General features: G+C 42.7%; 1 protein-coding gene across 1 annotated transcript in view; it reads right to left on the reverse strand.

Annotated features, from left to right (window-relative positions):
• Positions 1-17,804, reverse strand: part of CPD (carboxypeptidase D) — a 150,138-nt gene that overhangs the window by 42,716 nt on the left and 89,618 nt on the right. Inside the window, exons 7-11 of the mRNA XM_077480331.1 lie at positions 15,259-15,426; positions 13,184-13,293; positions 7,127-7,229; positions 3,721-3,863; positions 3,477-3,646 (exon numbers count right to left, since the gene is read on the reverse strand). Coding sequence (XP_077336457.1) covers positions 3,477-3,646; positions 3,721-3,863; positions 7,127-7,229; positions 13,184-13,293; positions 15,259-15,426 — 694 coding nt within the window. The remainder of the gene's footprint in view (positions 1-3,476; positions 3,647-3,720; positions 3,864-7,126; positions 7,230-13,183; positions 13,294-15,258; positions 15,427-17,804) is intronic.

Raw genomic sequence — 17,804 nt, forward strand, 5'->3', positions numbered from 1 at the left:
GCTTTGCTCCAAACGAGCCACTGACTGATCTATTAGCAATAGATCATCTAGGTACGCTACGACTGTTATGCCCTGTGCCCTTAACCTGGCTAGAGGTGGGGCCAGCACTTTGGTGAACACCTGGGGTGCTGTGGCTAGCCCGAAGGGCAGGGCTACAAATAGGAAATGCTGCTGTTCTAACTCGAATTGCAGAAACTTTTGATGAGCGGGAAATATAGGGACATGCAGATATGCATCCCTGATGTCAATTGATGCCAGAAGTTCTCCTCCTAGAAGGATAGAAATTACTGACCTGATCATCTCCATGTGAAAGGAGCAGACCTTCAGGAACGGATTTAGATCTCTTGGATCTAGAATGGGTCTGATGTCTCCATTTTGTTTTGGTACCATGAAAAGATTTGAATAAAAAACCCAGACCTTGCTCTTTTGTGGGGATCTGTATAATTACCCTTTGAGATATTAATCGGTCTAGTGCCTGAAACGGAGATTGTCTTCTCTGGATCTTTGGAAATGCTTGACCTCAGGAAGCAAGACCGTGGAAAGTCCCAAAATTCCAGCTTGTACCCCAGCGTTACCGTAGAGATGACCCATCTGTCCTGAATCTCCTTTTTCCAGACTTCTGAAAACTGCAGAAGTCTTCCCCAAACCTTGGTGAGGGGGGTTGCCCCTTCATGATGAGGCTTTAGGATTCTGCTTTGCAAGTTTCAGACCCCAAGACTTCTTTTGAGCCTGGGTCTGACCCTAAGGTTTTCTTTTAGAGTCTGACGGCGGAGGCCGTCGCCACTGCCTAGAGGCGGGAGCCCCTGGTGCAGGGGAAAGAGCCCGTTTAAATTAAGGGCGTTTATACTTTCTTTTGACTGACAAAAGTACTTTTCAGGCTAGAAATTTTCCAAATAATCGCTCCCCATGAAAGGGGAAGGTTAGGAGGTTTTTACATGGTGCTTCAGCTCACCAATTTTTTAACCACGGGATTCTACGCATATGCATAAGGCTGGACGCCTGGTGAATAGGATCTTTAATGGCATCTATGACCAAGTATAATGCCTTTGGTAGTTCCGCCAAATCCCAAAGCTTGTTGTGCAGGAAGCTCTCTAAGGACCCATTTAAATTGGGGATTGGCAGACACCTATTGCAGCGACTGCAGGCTGAGCACCTGCCAAGGAAAAGGCAGACTTTAGCAGGGATTCCAACTTTTTATCTATTGGATCCTCAAGCATCCATGCATTGTCTGCAGGACAATTTAGGCTATTATTCACATTTAAAATCGCAGTGTCAATTGCTGGTACTTTCCATCTTTTGGAAAATTTCTCCTCCAGAGGATAGAGAATTGAAAATCTCTTAGAAGGTTAAAAATGCTTATCCAGGTGATCCCATTCAGCAAAAATAAGCTTTTCTAGTAATGCATTTACAGGAAACGCATGCAAAGGATGAGAAGGTTTTAAGGAACCCAAGGAAGAAGCTGAGCTTTTCAGGAGACTGCGTTAGGGGTAGCATGAAAGTAGAACGAGCCATCGTTTGTATCAGCAATTTCTCAGATTGAGAGGCTGAAAAAGGTTTATATACCACCGTTTCCTTCACAGAGGAATCATCGGCTTGCTTTTCCTCCTGATCGAGTGAGGGCAACACCTCATCCTGTCCCCACTGTTCCCCTTGCAAAGGTTCTGGAGTGGGGGAAGGGGATCTAGCACGCTTCCTATCCATTTGAATGGAGGGGATGCAGCAGTAGGCACAAACATAGTAAAACAGCCACAGTAAAACCTTAGCGGTAATAGCGGGACCTCCACACCTCTCCCGGTAATGTGAGGGAGGTACAGCGCTGCTGTCCCCCTAACCCTCTGGTCCCATCAGGGGGGAGAAGAAAACACTTTTGCAGCTTTTTCTTACCTTGCAGAGTCTCCCTCTACAAGCTACTGCAATCACACACAGACTGAGCTTACAGTGAAGACAACAGAGTAAGGTATGTGCATAGACTTTGTCTAGTGGGGAATTAAGGCATGACATTTTCTCCCAAATGGAAGAAATACAGATATTTTTAATACCCAAGTTTCTTCCCTTACCTTCGCTGCAGGATTTGCTGAATTAACAAACAATCCAACCTTCACCCATCACGGTGGGTTGCATAGTAAACCTTCTGGGACTGGGTCCCTAAAATGGGGTTTCAACTGCCCTGGACCTGTAAAGCGCCCCATCAGGAAGTTTAGGTAATGTAACAAGACCTAAGCCCTGGGTTCCTGGGGTCCAGTCCTACAAAGAGAGGTGTTACAGGCAAAACCTCGTGCTTCGGACACGAGGCCCCAGGTACCATCCTTTTAGGCCTCAGTGGCACTTGGGATGGATCTGGTGTATGGAGGCTATTTAAATCTAGCATGGATCCCTCCTGCTCAGAGCACATCTTCACTCGTGACCAACACCTTTAGACACTGGCGAAAAAACTGATGTGCTCCTGGAAGGAGGAGGGTTTATATAGGGAGTAAACTTCATGGATTGGGTTTACCAGTGTCAAAACCTGAAGGTAGCATATAACCCATTAAGTAATTACTTAAAGTGGAAGTAAACCCATCGATTTAAACAGTTAAAAAAAAAAAAAAGGCATGCCGGGAATGCTAACTGCACATTGGCTGTGCTCTCAGCCAAATATCAAACCATCCAATGGCTGGGGTCATAACGAATCACATGTGCAGCACCATAGCAGTTGAAGTTTAAACAGAGGCAAAGATGGCAGCTTCCTTGGCTGAAAACGATAGGGGAGTTTACTTCCACTTTAAGGCTCTGTGTCCCATGATGTACAATAAAGAAAATGGTTTTATTGTATTTTTTGCAAATATATTGGTTTGACTTGCGCAAATACTGTGGGGTCTAAAAAAATCAGTAGCACCTTCTTTCTATTCTAAAGGTCATTTGCTTTCAGAAAATAAATGGTTTTGGTCTTTCACAAATTCTGAAAGCTGTAAGGGAAAAAATACACTAAATCTATTGTTGGCACATAAAAACGCAGTCAATTTTACAAAATTCCTACTAAATATAAAAGCTTAACCTGTATCGACTTAATAATTAACAAATATTTGTAACTTTTAAATTGCCTCTTTTTGCAAAATGTTGAAAATTGAACAGATGCAAAAGAGTAACTATCCAAATTTCTCTAAAAAGGTTTTCATTTTTGCAAATATATTGGTTTGATAAACATTTATGTAAAAACCGCAGGGGTCTAAAAAAAAAAAAAAAAAAAAAAAAAAAAAAAACAGCACCTTTTTATTTTGCTGATCATGTACTTTCAGAAAATATATGGTTTGGGGGGTAATTTACAAACACTGAAAGCTAGAAGTGAAAAATAAAAAAGCAAAGGAAAAATTGCAAAAATGGTATGGCCACCTGAGTGTACAAAATGGAGCACAGGGCCTGGCAGCGAAAGGGTTAAACTGAAGCTAATCTACTAAACTGTAAAACAAGAAGCAATGTTAAAGGAGAATGATACCTACCCTCTGGCAGAGGCTGTAACTTTATATGTACCAGGGACCAACAATCTCCAGTAATCCCCAGCCTTATCAGAGGTTACAGGATGATTAATGTCAGCAACACTAATAGTGGCATTGAAGATACCGCGTCCATCTGTGGCATCAAGCACAAATCCTTTGATTCCTTTGTGTACCTAAAGAATTCAGATGTAAGTACAATATGAATAACACAAAGTAAACAAAGCACAACTGCCCAACAGACACTTACCTGATTTATGAATGACAGCAAAGATTGGTGGTTGTTTTCCCAGTAAGCTGGAAGTTCCGATGCCACAGGATATTTCACACAGCCCAGCTCAATAGTCACTTCAAAACAGTTTGTGTTGAGATAATTCCAGTCTTGCATTCCACCTAACAATTGAAGTGTAAAGGTATAAACAAAAATTCTATACACCAACTACAGATCATAAAAATTTAGCAATTTTAGAAAACTCCTAAATTTTGTTTATGGTTTCCCCATGGGGCTTGAAGACATACCCCCCCATGTAAAAAAAAATTACATCACTTCCAGTGTTGGATGTATTTTCACACATTTTGTATGGCGCAATGCAAAGCAAAGATTGGCCTATCAAATTCTCATGAGGGTTCGAAGACTGGTTAGGCCTTTCCAACCTGAGAAACTATTACAGGGCGGAAGCCTTGACTAGAATACTTAGCTGGCCACATAACATAAACCAATAAAAAAAAATAAAAATAAAAAATCAGACAATACTAGGAGATAATAATCGCAGGCTGTAATTTGGCTCATGCCTCGTGGGTCCCAAGCAGCTTTCCGTTGGGGCTCCTGCTGAAGAGGAGGGGCCTGGAGCGCTGGCGGGGGGAATCCAGAAGAAGAGGATTGGGGCTACTCTGTGCAAAAGCATTGCACAGAGCAAGGTAAGTATGACACATTTGTTATTTTAATAAAATAAAAAACAAAGCTTTAATATCACTGTAAACATTTTGGATTCTGCAACCAGGGCAGTCTATCCTTACCAGTTCCCCCTCCCCACCTTCTTCCATTGGGTGGCTTCCTCTGGTTCTCCTGGGTCTTTCTTCCAGATGTGGGTGACTGATGGGGACATTAATTGTCTCAATTACAGCAGACTAGAACATTGCACCCGCTGGAGTAAATCAGGGAGGTGCATGTTCCCTCTGGTTGCTTGGAAATAACAGCAGTTGCAGCATTTCACCACCACTCACCTAAGTGGAACCAGAGCTGCAGACACCCTTTTGAACTATCACGGTAGGTCCTACGTTTTTTAAAGAGTGGGAGAAGAAGATAAAGTGTTGATTCACAGACCCATTCTAATGTGAAACTGACCCAATCCTCTTCTATTTGTTCTTAAACACAACAAGAGACTAGTTGTAATGTCTTAACAAGGTGGTATATGGTCCCAAAGCTGTTTGTGTGCGTATATCCTTCAGTTGGAGGGGGTGTGGTCTAAAAGGTTCACAGATCCATATCTGGTGGGCCTGCCCCATATTTAGACCATTCTGAGGCAAATCAGGAAATTGATCTCGGATATCACCACCTTGCAACTTCAAGATAACCCTGCACAATGTCTTCTTTAGGCACTCCCCCCCCCCCATCTCTCTAGGGGCATACAAGAAAAGCATTGTTCCCCATTGTTTCAATATTTTAGAAAAAGACAAAGGAGTCTTCAGTTGAACACCGGATTAAACTAAGTCCACTTCATCATGGAGCAGAGAAACAAGTACACACCTGTCAGGAGAGATTCGTTAAGTTTTATGCAAAAAGGGCAACCTGGATACACTATATAACTTGTAAAGGGAGCCAGCCTTGAACAAATGTTTCATGCTGGTATATGCAGGAACCTCTTAGAATGAAGTATGGTTTTCAGCAAAGGAACTTCAAAATGTGCCTAGTTCAGAATAGGACCCCCTTAGCTGCTTCTCACTTGCTTCCTCTCGATCATCCCACCACTCTCATAGCCACCTTTTTTGTTTTGGTCTTTTTGCTAATAAAATTGTTGTTAGTTTTGTGGGGGAGACAGGATTTATTATTTTTCCTCCTATACTATTGATCAACCTTAAATTCCCAATCTCTCTGGTCTATTGGTTGCCGTACGTGTAAAAATTAAATATTACAGGTGACCTTAATATGATCTACCAACAGCATCACTATGCCTTCTGACTTCTAATGTTCATATACAGAAGAATTGCGTGTCTATGAATGGTACCTGGTCTATAACCCTTGATATTTTAAATCTATGTTTGTATCCTTGTATCGCTGAAAACTGAAAATACAAGATTACATTGTATATTAAAAAAAACAAAAACAAAAAAAAAAACGTCACTTTTATCAACATTGCATAGCTGCCAATGGCTCAGCCAGCATAGTAGCAGCGTGGCTCCAACTTGCTAAAAGAGATGGGCTCAGGCATGGTCAGGATCCTAGTCCCAAACCTCCTACCTGATCCCGCCAGGAAGCTGACACTGCAAACCGCTAATCGCAGGCGTTGAGACATTTCCCGGTCCGCAGTTGCACAGACAGGGAAATGTCTCAATGCATGTGATTAGCCGTGTGCAGTGTCGGCTTCCTGGTGGGATCAGACAGGTGGGTTGGAACTAGGGTCCTTAAACACGTCCATCTCTACTTACTAACAATGGTTGTAACAGAAACCCATGGTGGGAAAAATAGACGATACCTGTGATGACTTACTATTATAATGCAGGTTTCCTGTCATGCAATGCATTCAATACTTCGAGTGTCACTGACCAGAAACAAGCATGGAGTTCAACAGCTTTGACTTTACTAGTTGCATGGTTGTTTCAGATGAACGGCTCAGAAAGCAATGAAGTAACAAGCAGAAAAATAGTTCTTTGGATGGTCAGCAATGGCAGCTTGCATATTTCTCCTAGCACATATTTTACATAAAAAGATTTCGTCACAGGGAAGAAAAGCAAAAAAGATGCAGGCACCTCTGCAGCAACCTCCAAAATCCTCTTGTCATGGCTGAATATTGGGCTGTTCTGACCGGCAAAGCTTTGGCACTTTCTGATGGCAGTGAGTCTGCCAGTAAAGATGCCCATCATAGAGGGCAAAAAAAAAAAAGGAAAGGTTTGGGCTTTAAATGTGTCAGAATGTGCTTTTACTTCTAAAATTCTGCTGTCTGAGGCCGACTTGTATCTAAACAAAGTTTAATATGTTCAACAAAACACAAAAGCCTTTATTAAAAAAAAAAAAAAAAAAAAAAAAAAGAGAAAAACACACGAACGTGCTGTAATCCATAGTGACCAATCAAAATATCTGAATGCGACTTCAATAACTTGCCAAAAATGGATGGCTAACTGGACACAGGACACTGTAAATCAGACACTAATTAAACTAAAATCTAAATGAATAAAGCCAACTCAAGTAACAAATGCACAGAACAGAAAAAAACTGATCTTTGTGGTTAGAAACATTTCTATCCCAAATTTGAATTTCACACGACAATTTTCTCAGTAAAAGCTTTGACATAATTATATGTAAAAATCGCACAACTGCGTTTTTGAACAGCAGTGCTTAGGTGAACCATTTGCAGTAATAGAGCAACTGGGTTTATTTCTATTGTAGTCAGGGAAGAAAGTGGTCAATGATGGCACATTTTATCGGTATAGTAAATTACCTGGAACATTATACCAATCAGCACCATTGGTGATTCCTTGAGGGAAATTCTCATTTGGATAGATCTCCTTACATGGACTACCAGTAAACATTTTATTATTTTCCTATGTAAAAATAAAAAATAAAAAAAAGAAAGCATTAAAAAGCATTATAGCTATATACAGGAAGCACAAGGAAACTGAAACATTTTCTAACAGAAAGGAATATAGCAAAGGAGAAGTATACATTTTTAATCCAGTAAAAGCATCTGCCCCACCACCCACCTTCCATAAAAGGCCAGAACAGGTTAGATCTCTTTTTTACATTATTTACATAAAGTGATAGTAAAACTTTACTTTTTTTTTCTATTAAAATAAACATGTTTTACTTACCTACTCTAGTGGTGTAGTGCTTTTGCACAGGCCAGCCCTGACCCTCCTCTTCTCAGGTCCCCGCCAGAGCTCCAGGCTCCTACCATCGGCTGAGTGAGACCATAGCAAGCTGCATGCTATGGGGAGCAAGCTGCATGCCTGCTCACGAGCCCTGATCTGTTTGCCCATAAGACACACAGAGCAAGACTTGGTGCCATCCCCCCACTTCCTCGTCACTAGCTGTGATTGACAGCAGCAGGAGCTGTCTGTGCCAATGAGGGAGAGAGCCTTGAGAATGCAGTAAGGTAAAAAAAATAAAAAATAAAATAAAAACACTTCTACCTTTACAACCACTTATCTGAACAACAAAGAAATTATAAATACAGGCAGTCTCCAGGTTACAAACAAGATACGCTCTGTAGGTTTGTTCTCAAGTTGAATTCGCATATAAAGTTGGAACAGGTAAATTTTTTAAGTGCAACTTCAGCCAAGAATTTTTTTTTAAATAGCATAGGGAAGGGTTAACAACCCCTGTTTAGAAGATTTCACCTCACTTTGTCCCTTTGAAAATTGGATTTTGAAAATGTTAGGTTGCTGTGGAAACAAGGATTGGTGATAAAGCTTCAGTGGAAACACCTTCCCCCCCCCCCCATGATAAATCTTAAAGGAGTGAATTTCCCTTCCTAGGGGTAGATTCATAAGTCCTTCAGTTGATCGTCCATATAAAAAGATTATAGCAATGTGACCAGGGTGTGTAACCATAAAACGTCCATCCACAAAAGGCAGCCTCCACAAGGGGGATTAGAAGCCAATCCAGCAGGAGCTACAGAGTATAAAAGAGAAGAGTGGTGCCTCTTATGCCCTGTACACACGGTCGGACTTTCCGATGGAAAATGTACGATCGGTTTGTGTGGTCGGAAACTCCGATCGTGTATGGGCTCCATCTGACTTTCTGTCGGAATTTCCGACACACAAAGTTTGAGATCTGGATCTACTGGATCAGGAAATAAAATCCGATCGTTTAAATTCCGATCGTGTGTAGACAATTCCAACGCACAAAGTGCCACACATGCTCAGAATAAATTACGAGACAAAAGCTATTGCCTGCTGGCCTCTTTTAGTCCCGTCGTACGTGATGTACGTCACCTCGTTCTGAACGATCGGATTTTCTGACAAGTTTGTGCGACCGTATGTTTGCAAGACAAGTTTAGGCCAAAATCCGTCGGAAAAAAACAGACTGATTTTGTTGTTGGAATGTCCGACCATGTGTACAGGGCATAAGTGTAGCAATATGGTTTGATTTAATGAAGGAACAACATTAGCAACTCACATGGTTGATGATTAAAAGAGGCACATCTATGTATACAGGCATCCGGGGTAAATCTGTCCTCATAGACCATCCACTGCTCCGCTGGCTCTCCCCGCTGTCAGTCTGCCAACGTTACCCGGAAGACTACCCTGCAGTAGAGCAATTGAAGTGCTCGTGGAGCGCAGCACGGAGGATGGCCTATGTCAGGGATATGCAATTAGCGGACCTCCAGCTGTTGCAGAACTACAATTCCCATGAGGCATAGTAAGACTAACACCCACAAGCATGACAGCCAGAGGCAGAGGCATGATGGGACTTGTAGTTTAGCAACAAGCTGGAGGTCCGCTAATTGCCTATCAATGGCCTATGTGGACAACTTTACCCCAGATGCCTGCATACTTGGATGTGCCCATTTTAACAACTTGCCGACCAGCTGCCGTCATTATACAGCGGCAGGTTGGCACGATCCCACAAACTGTCGTAGCTGTATGTCGGCTCCTTTAAGCGGGATAGCAGGCGTGTTGCTCTGCATGGCAGGGGTGCGAATGCTCATGGCCAGCAGTCACGATGACTTCCAGCCATGTGCGATCTCAGGCACGATAGACAGACCAGGTACATGTGTGTGGAAACACACAAATCTCTGTTCTATGAGGAGAGGAGAGGCAGATCATGAGTTCCTAACAGCTAGGAACCACATCTGTCATCTCCTATAGTCAGTCCCCTCCCCCACAGTTAGAACACACAGTCAGGGAACACAGTTAACCCCTTGATTGCCCCCTAGTGTTAACCCCTTCCCTGCCAGTGACATTTACACAGTAATCACTCCATTTCTATAGCACTGATCGCTGTATAATTGTCAATGGTTTCAAAAATGTGTCAAAAGAGTCCGATAGGCAGCACTAATGAGGCACTGATTGGCACCACTAGTGGGCATTGATAGGTGGCACTTGTGGGTACTGACAGGTGGCATTGACTGCTGGCACTTACGTACTGTGGGCACTGATTGTGGCACTGGCAGGCGGTACTGGTGGGCATATATGAGGCTCTCTCTTCAGGACCGATGTCCCTTCAAACAGAAGCTGGTGATTGGCTTTTTTTCTCCTCATGCTTTCAGCGCGAGAAGAAAAAATAAAAAACCATCCTGTTTACATCACGTGATCAGTGGTCATTGACTCGGGTGATCACAGCGCGTCCCGTACGCGCACTTCAGGGGGGGGGCGTGGTGAGCCTGCAAAAGGGAGGACGTCAATAGATGTCCTCCTGGCAAAGCAGATCCGCGCTGTAGCCGTCATTCGACTATAGCGCAGATCTGAAGCAGTTAATCCTCTGCATTGTGTAAAAAAGGCTGTTTTATCCTGTATGCATAGATCCTCCCCCTCCCTGCAATGTCTAGCTTGGGAAAGCCAGCTAATACAGGCAACAGCCAACCTGCACATGCTCAGTTGTGTCTTTTATACTGAAGAGAAGTTACTTGCTTTTACTTGTTCTCAGAGATAGCCAGGTCACATGATATTGGCATCACACATGTGGGCGTGTATACAGGATGCAGTGAGAAAATCTCCACCTCCTGAACTCTCAGCACTGAAGAAACTGTGCAGTTTATGACGTAACCGTGGTATACAGATCATCCAAAAAGGGTATATAGTGGCAATATTTTAATGTAAAAACAAGATTTTTAAGCTGTAGGCACTATGGGGGTGGATGAATTATTTTCATATTACTGGGTTTAATAACACTTTAAGGCCCAATTCCGACCTATGCAGGTTACAGTTTGCATATTCCAGGTGCATTTTGCGTATATTTCAATACATGTTTTTCATCCATTGTCGTCTACGGAACTAAAAACCAGTAAAAACTCCCTGGCCCTTAATATAAAATGCACAGAAGTCAACTACATCCATAGGAAACCATGTCAAATGGACTGTAGTGTATTTCTGCAAAACTTAAAAAACGCTTAAAAATGCATTGATGTGAACCAGGCCTTAGTGCCAGCTCGCACTACATGCAGTCCAGTGCATTGTTTTTTTTTTTGCACCAAAAACGCATCGAAAGTAGGTTATATAGTTTCCAATGGCATAGTTCACACCAGAGCGATCGAACATACTGCATTTTTCCTGCACTGGACTGTACTGGAACACGACAAAATGCATAAAAAATGCAGGGACAGTGAAAAATGCAGTAAATAATAAAAAATAAAAAAACTGTAAAAAAAATCCAGAATGCATCCGAAAGCACATAAAGAGCACACTGTAATGCGCAAAAAACACATTAAAAAGCATGCAGAAACGCATCCCGAGTGCGTTTTAGTGGTGTGAACCTCTTGAAATGAGACTGGCTGGCTAATAAAGGAAAATATAAATTTACCTAGTCAGCAAATTGTGGCTAAACCTGAATACACTCTCTGCTTTTTGTCAACATTACAAAAGTGCTTTGCTTCGGTGTGACACACGAGGGTGCTACAGTAATGAATTTTTAACTGTTAGATCTAAAGCTTTTTTTCAACTGAATAATTGTACATTGAAATTTCAGATTACAGATTTAGCCTATTGCAGCCAACAGTGGTGGTGCTCCTTACTTTCTGCCCATCCTCACTACAGCATGTACGTGACTGCAGTAATTGTGTAAATTTTGGAAGAATTTTTAACTAAGAACATTGGTGCAAGTGTTTTATTAAGTTGGCGCACGATATCGGACAAGAAAAGAAACTGCTACATGTCACTTTATTAAAGCCAAGCTTCCCCCTCGATCCAAATCTAAAAAAAATAATAATAATAATAAAGTTTTGCCTTCGGTAATACTTTAAAAATTTTGATCTGGACGTTGTCAGCAAATCTTTGATCTATATTATAAGCTCATGATAACTTCTGTTCATGTGTCCCCTACGATGGTCCCCCTAACCGGGATCCCTTGACCCTTTAATTCTGTGAAAATAATTCTTCTAGCTGCAGCCAATGGTCATTACCTATTACTGGAAATCGACTTCTGTACCTTCCCTCAGTGAATGGGCAACTGAATTAGACTTCATTAGGGACTTAGAATGTCTGTTGGCGCAGGGAACATGGAGAGAAGAAAAATTCTCACTCATCTTGACCACTTGTTCTGTTACTCGTCCGAATATCTGGCTTGGCCCAACATGGATCCCACCCGCATCTATCCTCAGCCATGATGAAGTACCCCCTTTGCCTTAGCCCCCTCTCCTTTCAGTCTATATATAGCTTTTTGTTTAGATATTATGCCCTTAGCCCTTTCTCTTTACTAGTCATCTATAAGTGACCTCCCCTTTTTGAACACGCAAACGTATTTGTTACTAGTGTACCCACTGATCATACTACTGTTTGACACCTATATATTTTGCACATCACTGTTAATGATGTACTTTCTACTTACATGCCCATCTTGGGCTATTTAATATATGTCAACCTTTGCTGTTTTTGTTTTTTTTGTACCCCAAATTGACCAAGCTGTGCCTAAATATGTCTATAACTACCCAACTCTCAGTGCTTTTACTTTTGTATTGTAAAATTTTAACTAAAACAAAATTGAACAAAAAAAATTGATCTGATCTGGTGATCGAATCTCTTTAAAGTAAAACCGTAAAGTAAACATGTTTTGAAAGAATTCGGGGCTGCCACTGCTGAAGCCATTGTGAAAATGCCTATTAGAAACCCCTGCCGTCAGACTATGGAAACAATGCATTAGAGAGGAAGTAAACCCTGATGAGTTTACTTCCTCTTTCATTCCCTGCAAAGGCAAAGCATAATGGACTACTATGCATCGCATAGTAGCCCATTATGTGTCACTTACCTGACACAAGAGCCAGCGAAGTCACCGCTGTCCCCTGTAGTCCGCCGCATCCATCTTGTTGGTGGGGTCTCGCAGCTCCGCCGCTGTCATTCGGCGAAGCCGCGATGACGTCACTCCCATGCATGCGCACGGGAGCCGACACACGCGGCAGCTCCGTCGCTGAGAATGCCACGCTCAGTGTGCCTGCGCGCCGCTGTCTACGGCGCATGCGCCGTAGACAGCGGTGCCCGTTTTCGGGCAAATATCTCCTAAACCATATAGGTTTAGGAGATATTGCTTGGACCTACAGGTAAGCCTTAATCTAGGCTTACCTGTAGGTCAAAGTGGTTTGTAAGGGTTTACAACCACTTTAAATGTTTAATCACAATAATATATAATATTCTACAAGTAACAACAAAATAGATATGAAATCTTAATTTTGTAAAAGTATGTTAAAATAACGAATAAAAGGAAAGGCAGGCTGAGAGCATAAAGGAAGATGATATTGTTCACCACGTTTATCCCCTGGGCTCACATATCATAGCATATCTTCAGCAGACACAGCAGCATAGCAGCTGCTAGGGGCTCACACAGAGCTTTGTTCCTCTAAGCTCACCTTGGAATAGGATAGTGCCAATTGTTGGAACACAGCATCATCTGGGGATTTACTGTACATAGACAAGCCTTTCTCGTCATCATCAAATGGATAATTAACCACAAGGGAACCTGCAGACATAAGTCCACAATTAGAAAGTGCATGCATATACAGAAATTACATTTGATATAACACGATTTATAATTTTAATATTGAAGATTTTAATATAAAGCTTATTAAAAAGCTACACCTCCTGAAACATTAGGGAATACTTTAGTCTCTTATAGGAATAAAGTCAGGTACAGAGAGATATAATGACACTCACAGCAAATTACTGAGTGCTTAAAGGAAAAATTGTTTGTTGGTCCCAGTCTCCCATCTGGTGTAGTAGTGTAGTTCAGCAGAGTGAAGGACACAACTGTCAATGATTGGAGTTCCAAAACTGGGGGCCATTATTATTTTTTTATTATATAACAGGCGTCCCATCGCGGGCGCCAGTGGGAGGAACAGGCGTCCCATCGCGGGCGCCAGTGGGAGGAACAGGCGTCCCATCGCGGGCGCCAGTGGGAGGAACAGGCGTCCCATCGCGGGCGCCAGTGGGAGGAACAGGCGTCCCATCGCGGGCGCCAGTGGGAGGAACAGGCGTCCCATCGCGGGCGCCAGTGGGAGGAACAGGCGTCCCATCGCGGGCACCAGTGGGAGGAACAGGCGTCCCATCGCGGGCGCCAGTGGGAGGAACAGGCGTCCCATCGCGGGCGCCAGTGGGAGGAACAGGCGTCCCATCGCGGGCGCCAGTGGGAGGAACAGGCGTCCCATCGCGGGCGTCAGTGGGAGGAACAGGCGTCCCATCGCGGGCGTCAGTGGGAGGAACAGGCGTCCCATCGCGGGCGTCAGTGGGAGGAACAGGCGTCCCATCGCGGGCGTCAGTGGGAGGAACAGGCGTCCCATCGCGGGCGTCAGTGGGAGGAACAGGCGTCCCATCGTGGGCGCCAGTGGGAGGAACAATGTCCCATCATTGGCGTCAGTGGGAGCAATAGTGTCCCATCATTGGTGTCAGTGGGAGCAATAGTGTCCCATCATTGGTGTCAGTGGGAGCAATAGTGTCCCATCATTGGTGTCATGGGGAGAAATGATGTCCCATAATAGGTGTCAGTGGGAGGAATATTGCTCAATTGTCATTGTCAGTGATGGAAACAATGCCTAACTGTTGCTGACAATGGGGGGGGCAATAATGCCCAGGGCCAGATAAAAGTAAGCAAAGACCCCTGGGCTGCAGTTTGGAGACCACTGCTCTATGTTGTGCAGTGTGCGACATCAGATCGCCACCCCCTGCCTTCTGGAGCTGAGAAATGATGAGGAAATTCTGAATATTGGATGACTGTAGAGGAGATAAACAGGTACACCTTTTGCAGGTGGATTTGTTTCATCTCTCTGTATCACTCGAGGCTAGTCACTTGAGGTGGTATATGTAAGGGTACACAAGGTTCATCTATAATTATTTTTGAAAACCTATTAATCAGGGACTCAGTCAGCCTTGGTAAAAAATAAATAAAAAAAATAAAAAGAAGAAGGTCAAATGATAAGGGAAGATACTATTCCACTTTTCTAAAAGTAAATATTCTCCATTAATATGTACAAAACAACTGCTTTTATACACATTTGAGCCAATAAATTTCTGAATCTTATTGATAAGCTATTTTTCCCTTCCTCATCAAATTCAATGACTAATCTGCCTATATTACAAGCATTGGAACTTTTCTACTGCCAACTGGAAGACCGTGTACATGCTACACATAGATTTCAAGTAGCCAGTGACATTACACAGCCTAATACAGTGGTAGTTCCATCATTGGAGTTATGAACAAGTATATAGCTTTTTGCCTTGGGATTCTGTTAACAAAGCTGACCAAACTGAAATTATACGAGCAGAGATACTGTTCAACATCGTGAATAGCCCAAAAAAAAAATGTTAAACTAATATTTTTGTACTGAGAATTTCAGAACAAAACTGGCGAATATCCATCACACTAAAAGAGTGTAGAGAGTGGAAATACAATCGCTATTAGAACTAGCTGTAAGAGACAAACATACAGTACCTCCATGGAGATTAGCAGAAAGAACAAACGGGTAATTCTTTAACCAACTCATTACAGCCAGTGTCTCCAGTTGTGGAGGGTCCATGATCTGGAAAAACTGGTCTGGGAAATTACGATTAAGATCGTAATTGTTGCTGTTGTTCCGACCGATTATTCCATCACGGTCCCCTGTAGGGAAAAAAAAAAAAAAAGTAAACAATGTTACCTTGTACAGTGTTGTAACTTGGGAACCCACATTTAGCTTTTAATGTTAAAGCATATTAAGTTAAAAAAGAAAACAGGAAGCTTGGAAAGTTTATGAAACGCATCACACAGCCTAAGCACTAAGATATGAAAGACAAAAGAACATTCACAGACTTATTCAATAAAGCAGCACAAGGAGCTATCCGCACGTGCAAAAATCTATAACTAGCAGCAATTAGATCAGATTTTAGTTCATTGCAGTATGGCCAGTTATAATTACATGTGTGAGGTTGGAAAAAAGGATTTTTATAACAGCTTACCTGTAAAATAATTTTTCCTTGAAGTACATCACGGGACACAGAGCCATAATAGTTACTATTTGGGTTATAGGGCACCTTCAGGTGATGGACACTGGCACACCCTAATGCCGCATACACACGACCAGACTTTGAGGAACTAGGTCCGACGGTCTTTCTGACGGACTTTCAGCGGAGTTCCGACGGACTTTCCGAATGAACGGACTTGGCCACACACAATCACACCAAAGTCCGAAGGATTTGAACGTGATGACGTATGACTGGACTAGAATAAGGAAGTTTATAGCCAGTAGCCAATAGCTGCCCTAGCATCGGTTTTTGTCCGTCGGACTAGCATACACACGGATTTCTCGGTCCGGCAGAGTTCCGGTGGGAAAAGCAACAGTTACCAATCTTTATTACAGGAAGCTCCTGCACAGAGGCACAGTTTTACACTGGATTCTTGCACAGATCTGGAAGGAATGGGCAAAGCACACCAAGATACAACAAAAAATACACATGCCTCTTGTAATACAGTGCCTTGCAAAAGTATTCAGCCCCCTTGAACTTTTCAACCTTTTGCCACATTTCAGGCTTCAAACAAAGATATAAAATTTAAATTTTTTGTGAAGAATCACCAACAAGTGGGACACAATTGTGAAGTGGAACGAAATCTATTGGATATTTTAAACTTTTTTAGCAAATAAAAAACTGAAAAGTGGTGCGTGCAAAATTATTCGGCCCCTTTACTTTCAGTGCAGCAAACTCACTCCAGAAGTTCGGCGAGGATCTCTGAATGATCCAAGGTTGTCCTAAATGACTGATGGTGATAAATAGAATCCACCTGTGTGTAATCAAGTCTCTGTATAAATGCACCTGCTCTGTGATAGTCTCAGGGTACTGTTGAAAGCGCAGAGAGCATCATGAAGACCAAGGAACACACCAGGCAGGTCCGTAATGCTGTTGTGGAGAAGTTTAAAGTCGGATTTGGATACAAATAGATTTCCCAAGCTTTAAACATCCCAAGGAGCACTGTGCAAGCGATCATTTTGAAATGGGAGTATCAGACCACTTCAAATCTACCAAGACCTGGCCGTCCCTCTAAACTTTCAGCTCAGACAAGGCGAAGACAGATCAGAGATGCAGCCAAGAGGCCCATGATCACTCTGGATGAACTGCAGAGAACTACAGCTGAGGTGGGAGAGTCTGTCCATAGGACAACAATCAGTCGTACACTGCACAAATCTGGCCTTTATGGAAGAGTGGCAAGAAGAAAGCCATTTCTTAAAGATATCCATAAAAAGTCTCGTCTAAAGTTTGCCACAAGCCACCTGGGAGACACACCAAACATGTGGAAGAAGGTGCTCTGGTCAGATGAAACCAAAATCAAACTTTTTGCCCACAGTGCAAAACGATATGTTTGGCGTAAAAGCAACACAGCTCATCACCCTCAACACACCATCCCCACTGTCAAACATGGTGGTGGCAGCATCATGGTTTGGGCCTGCTTTTCTTCAGCAGGGACAGGGAAGATGGTTAAAATTGAGGGGGAAGATGGATGCAGCCAAATACAGGACCATTCTGGATGAAAATCTGTTGAAGTCTGCAAAAGACCTAAAACTGGGAAGGAGATTTATCTTCCAGCAAGACAATGATCCCAAACATACAGCAAAATCTACAAAAGAATGGTTCACAAATAAACGTATCCAGGTGTTAGAATGGCCAAGTCAAAGTCCAGACCTGAATCCAATCTAGAATCTGTGGAAAGAGCTGAAAACTGCTGTTCACAAACGCTCTCCATCCAACCTCACTGAGCTCGAGCTGTTTTGCAAGGAAGAATGGGAAAGAATTTCAGTCTCTCGATGTGCAAAACGGATAGAGACATACCCCAAGCGACTTGCAGCTGTAATCGCAGAAAAAGGTGGCTCTACAAAGTATTAACGCAAGGGGGACGAATAATTTTGCACGCCCCACTGTTCATTTTTTTATTAGTTAAAAACGTTTCAAAAATCCAATAGATTTCGTTCCACTTCACAATTGTGTCCCACTTGTTGGTGATTCTTCACA

The sequence above is a fragment of the Lithobates pipiens genome, unplaced genomic scaffold (assembly GCF_037356315.1).
Source record: "Lithobates pipiens isolate NorthernLeopardFrog02 unplaced genomic scaffold, aLitPip1_a1.2 Scaffold_16, whole genome shotgun sequence".
In the NCBI taxonomy this organism is placed as follows: Eukaryota; Metazoa; Chordata; class Amphibia; order Anura; family Ranidae; genus Lithobates; species Lithobates pipiens.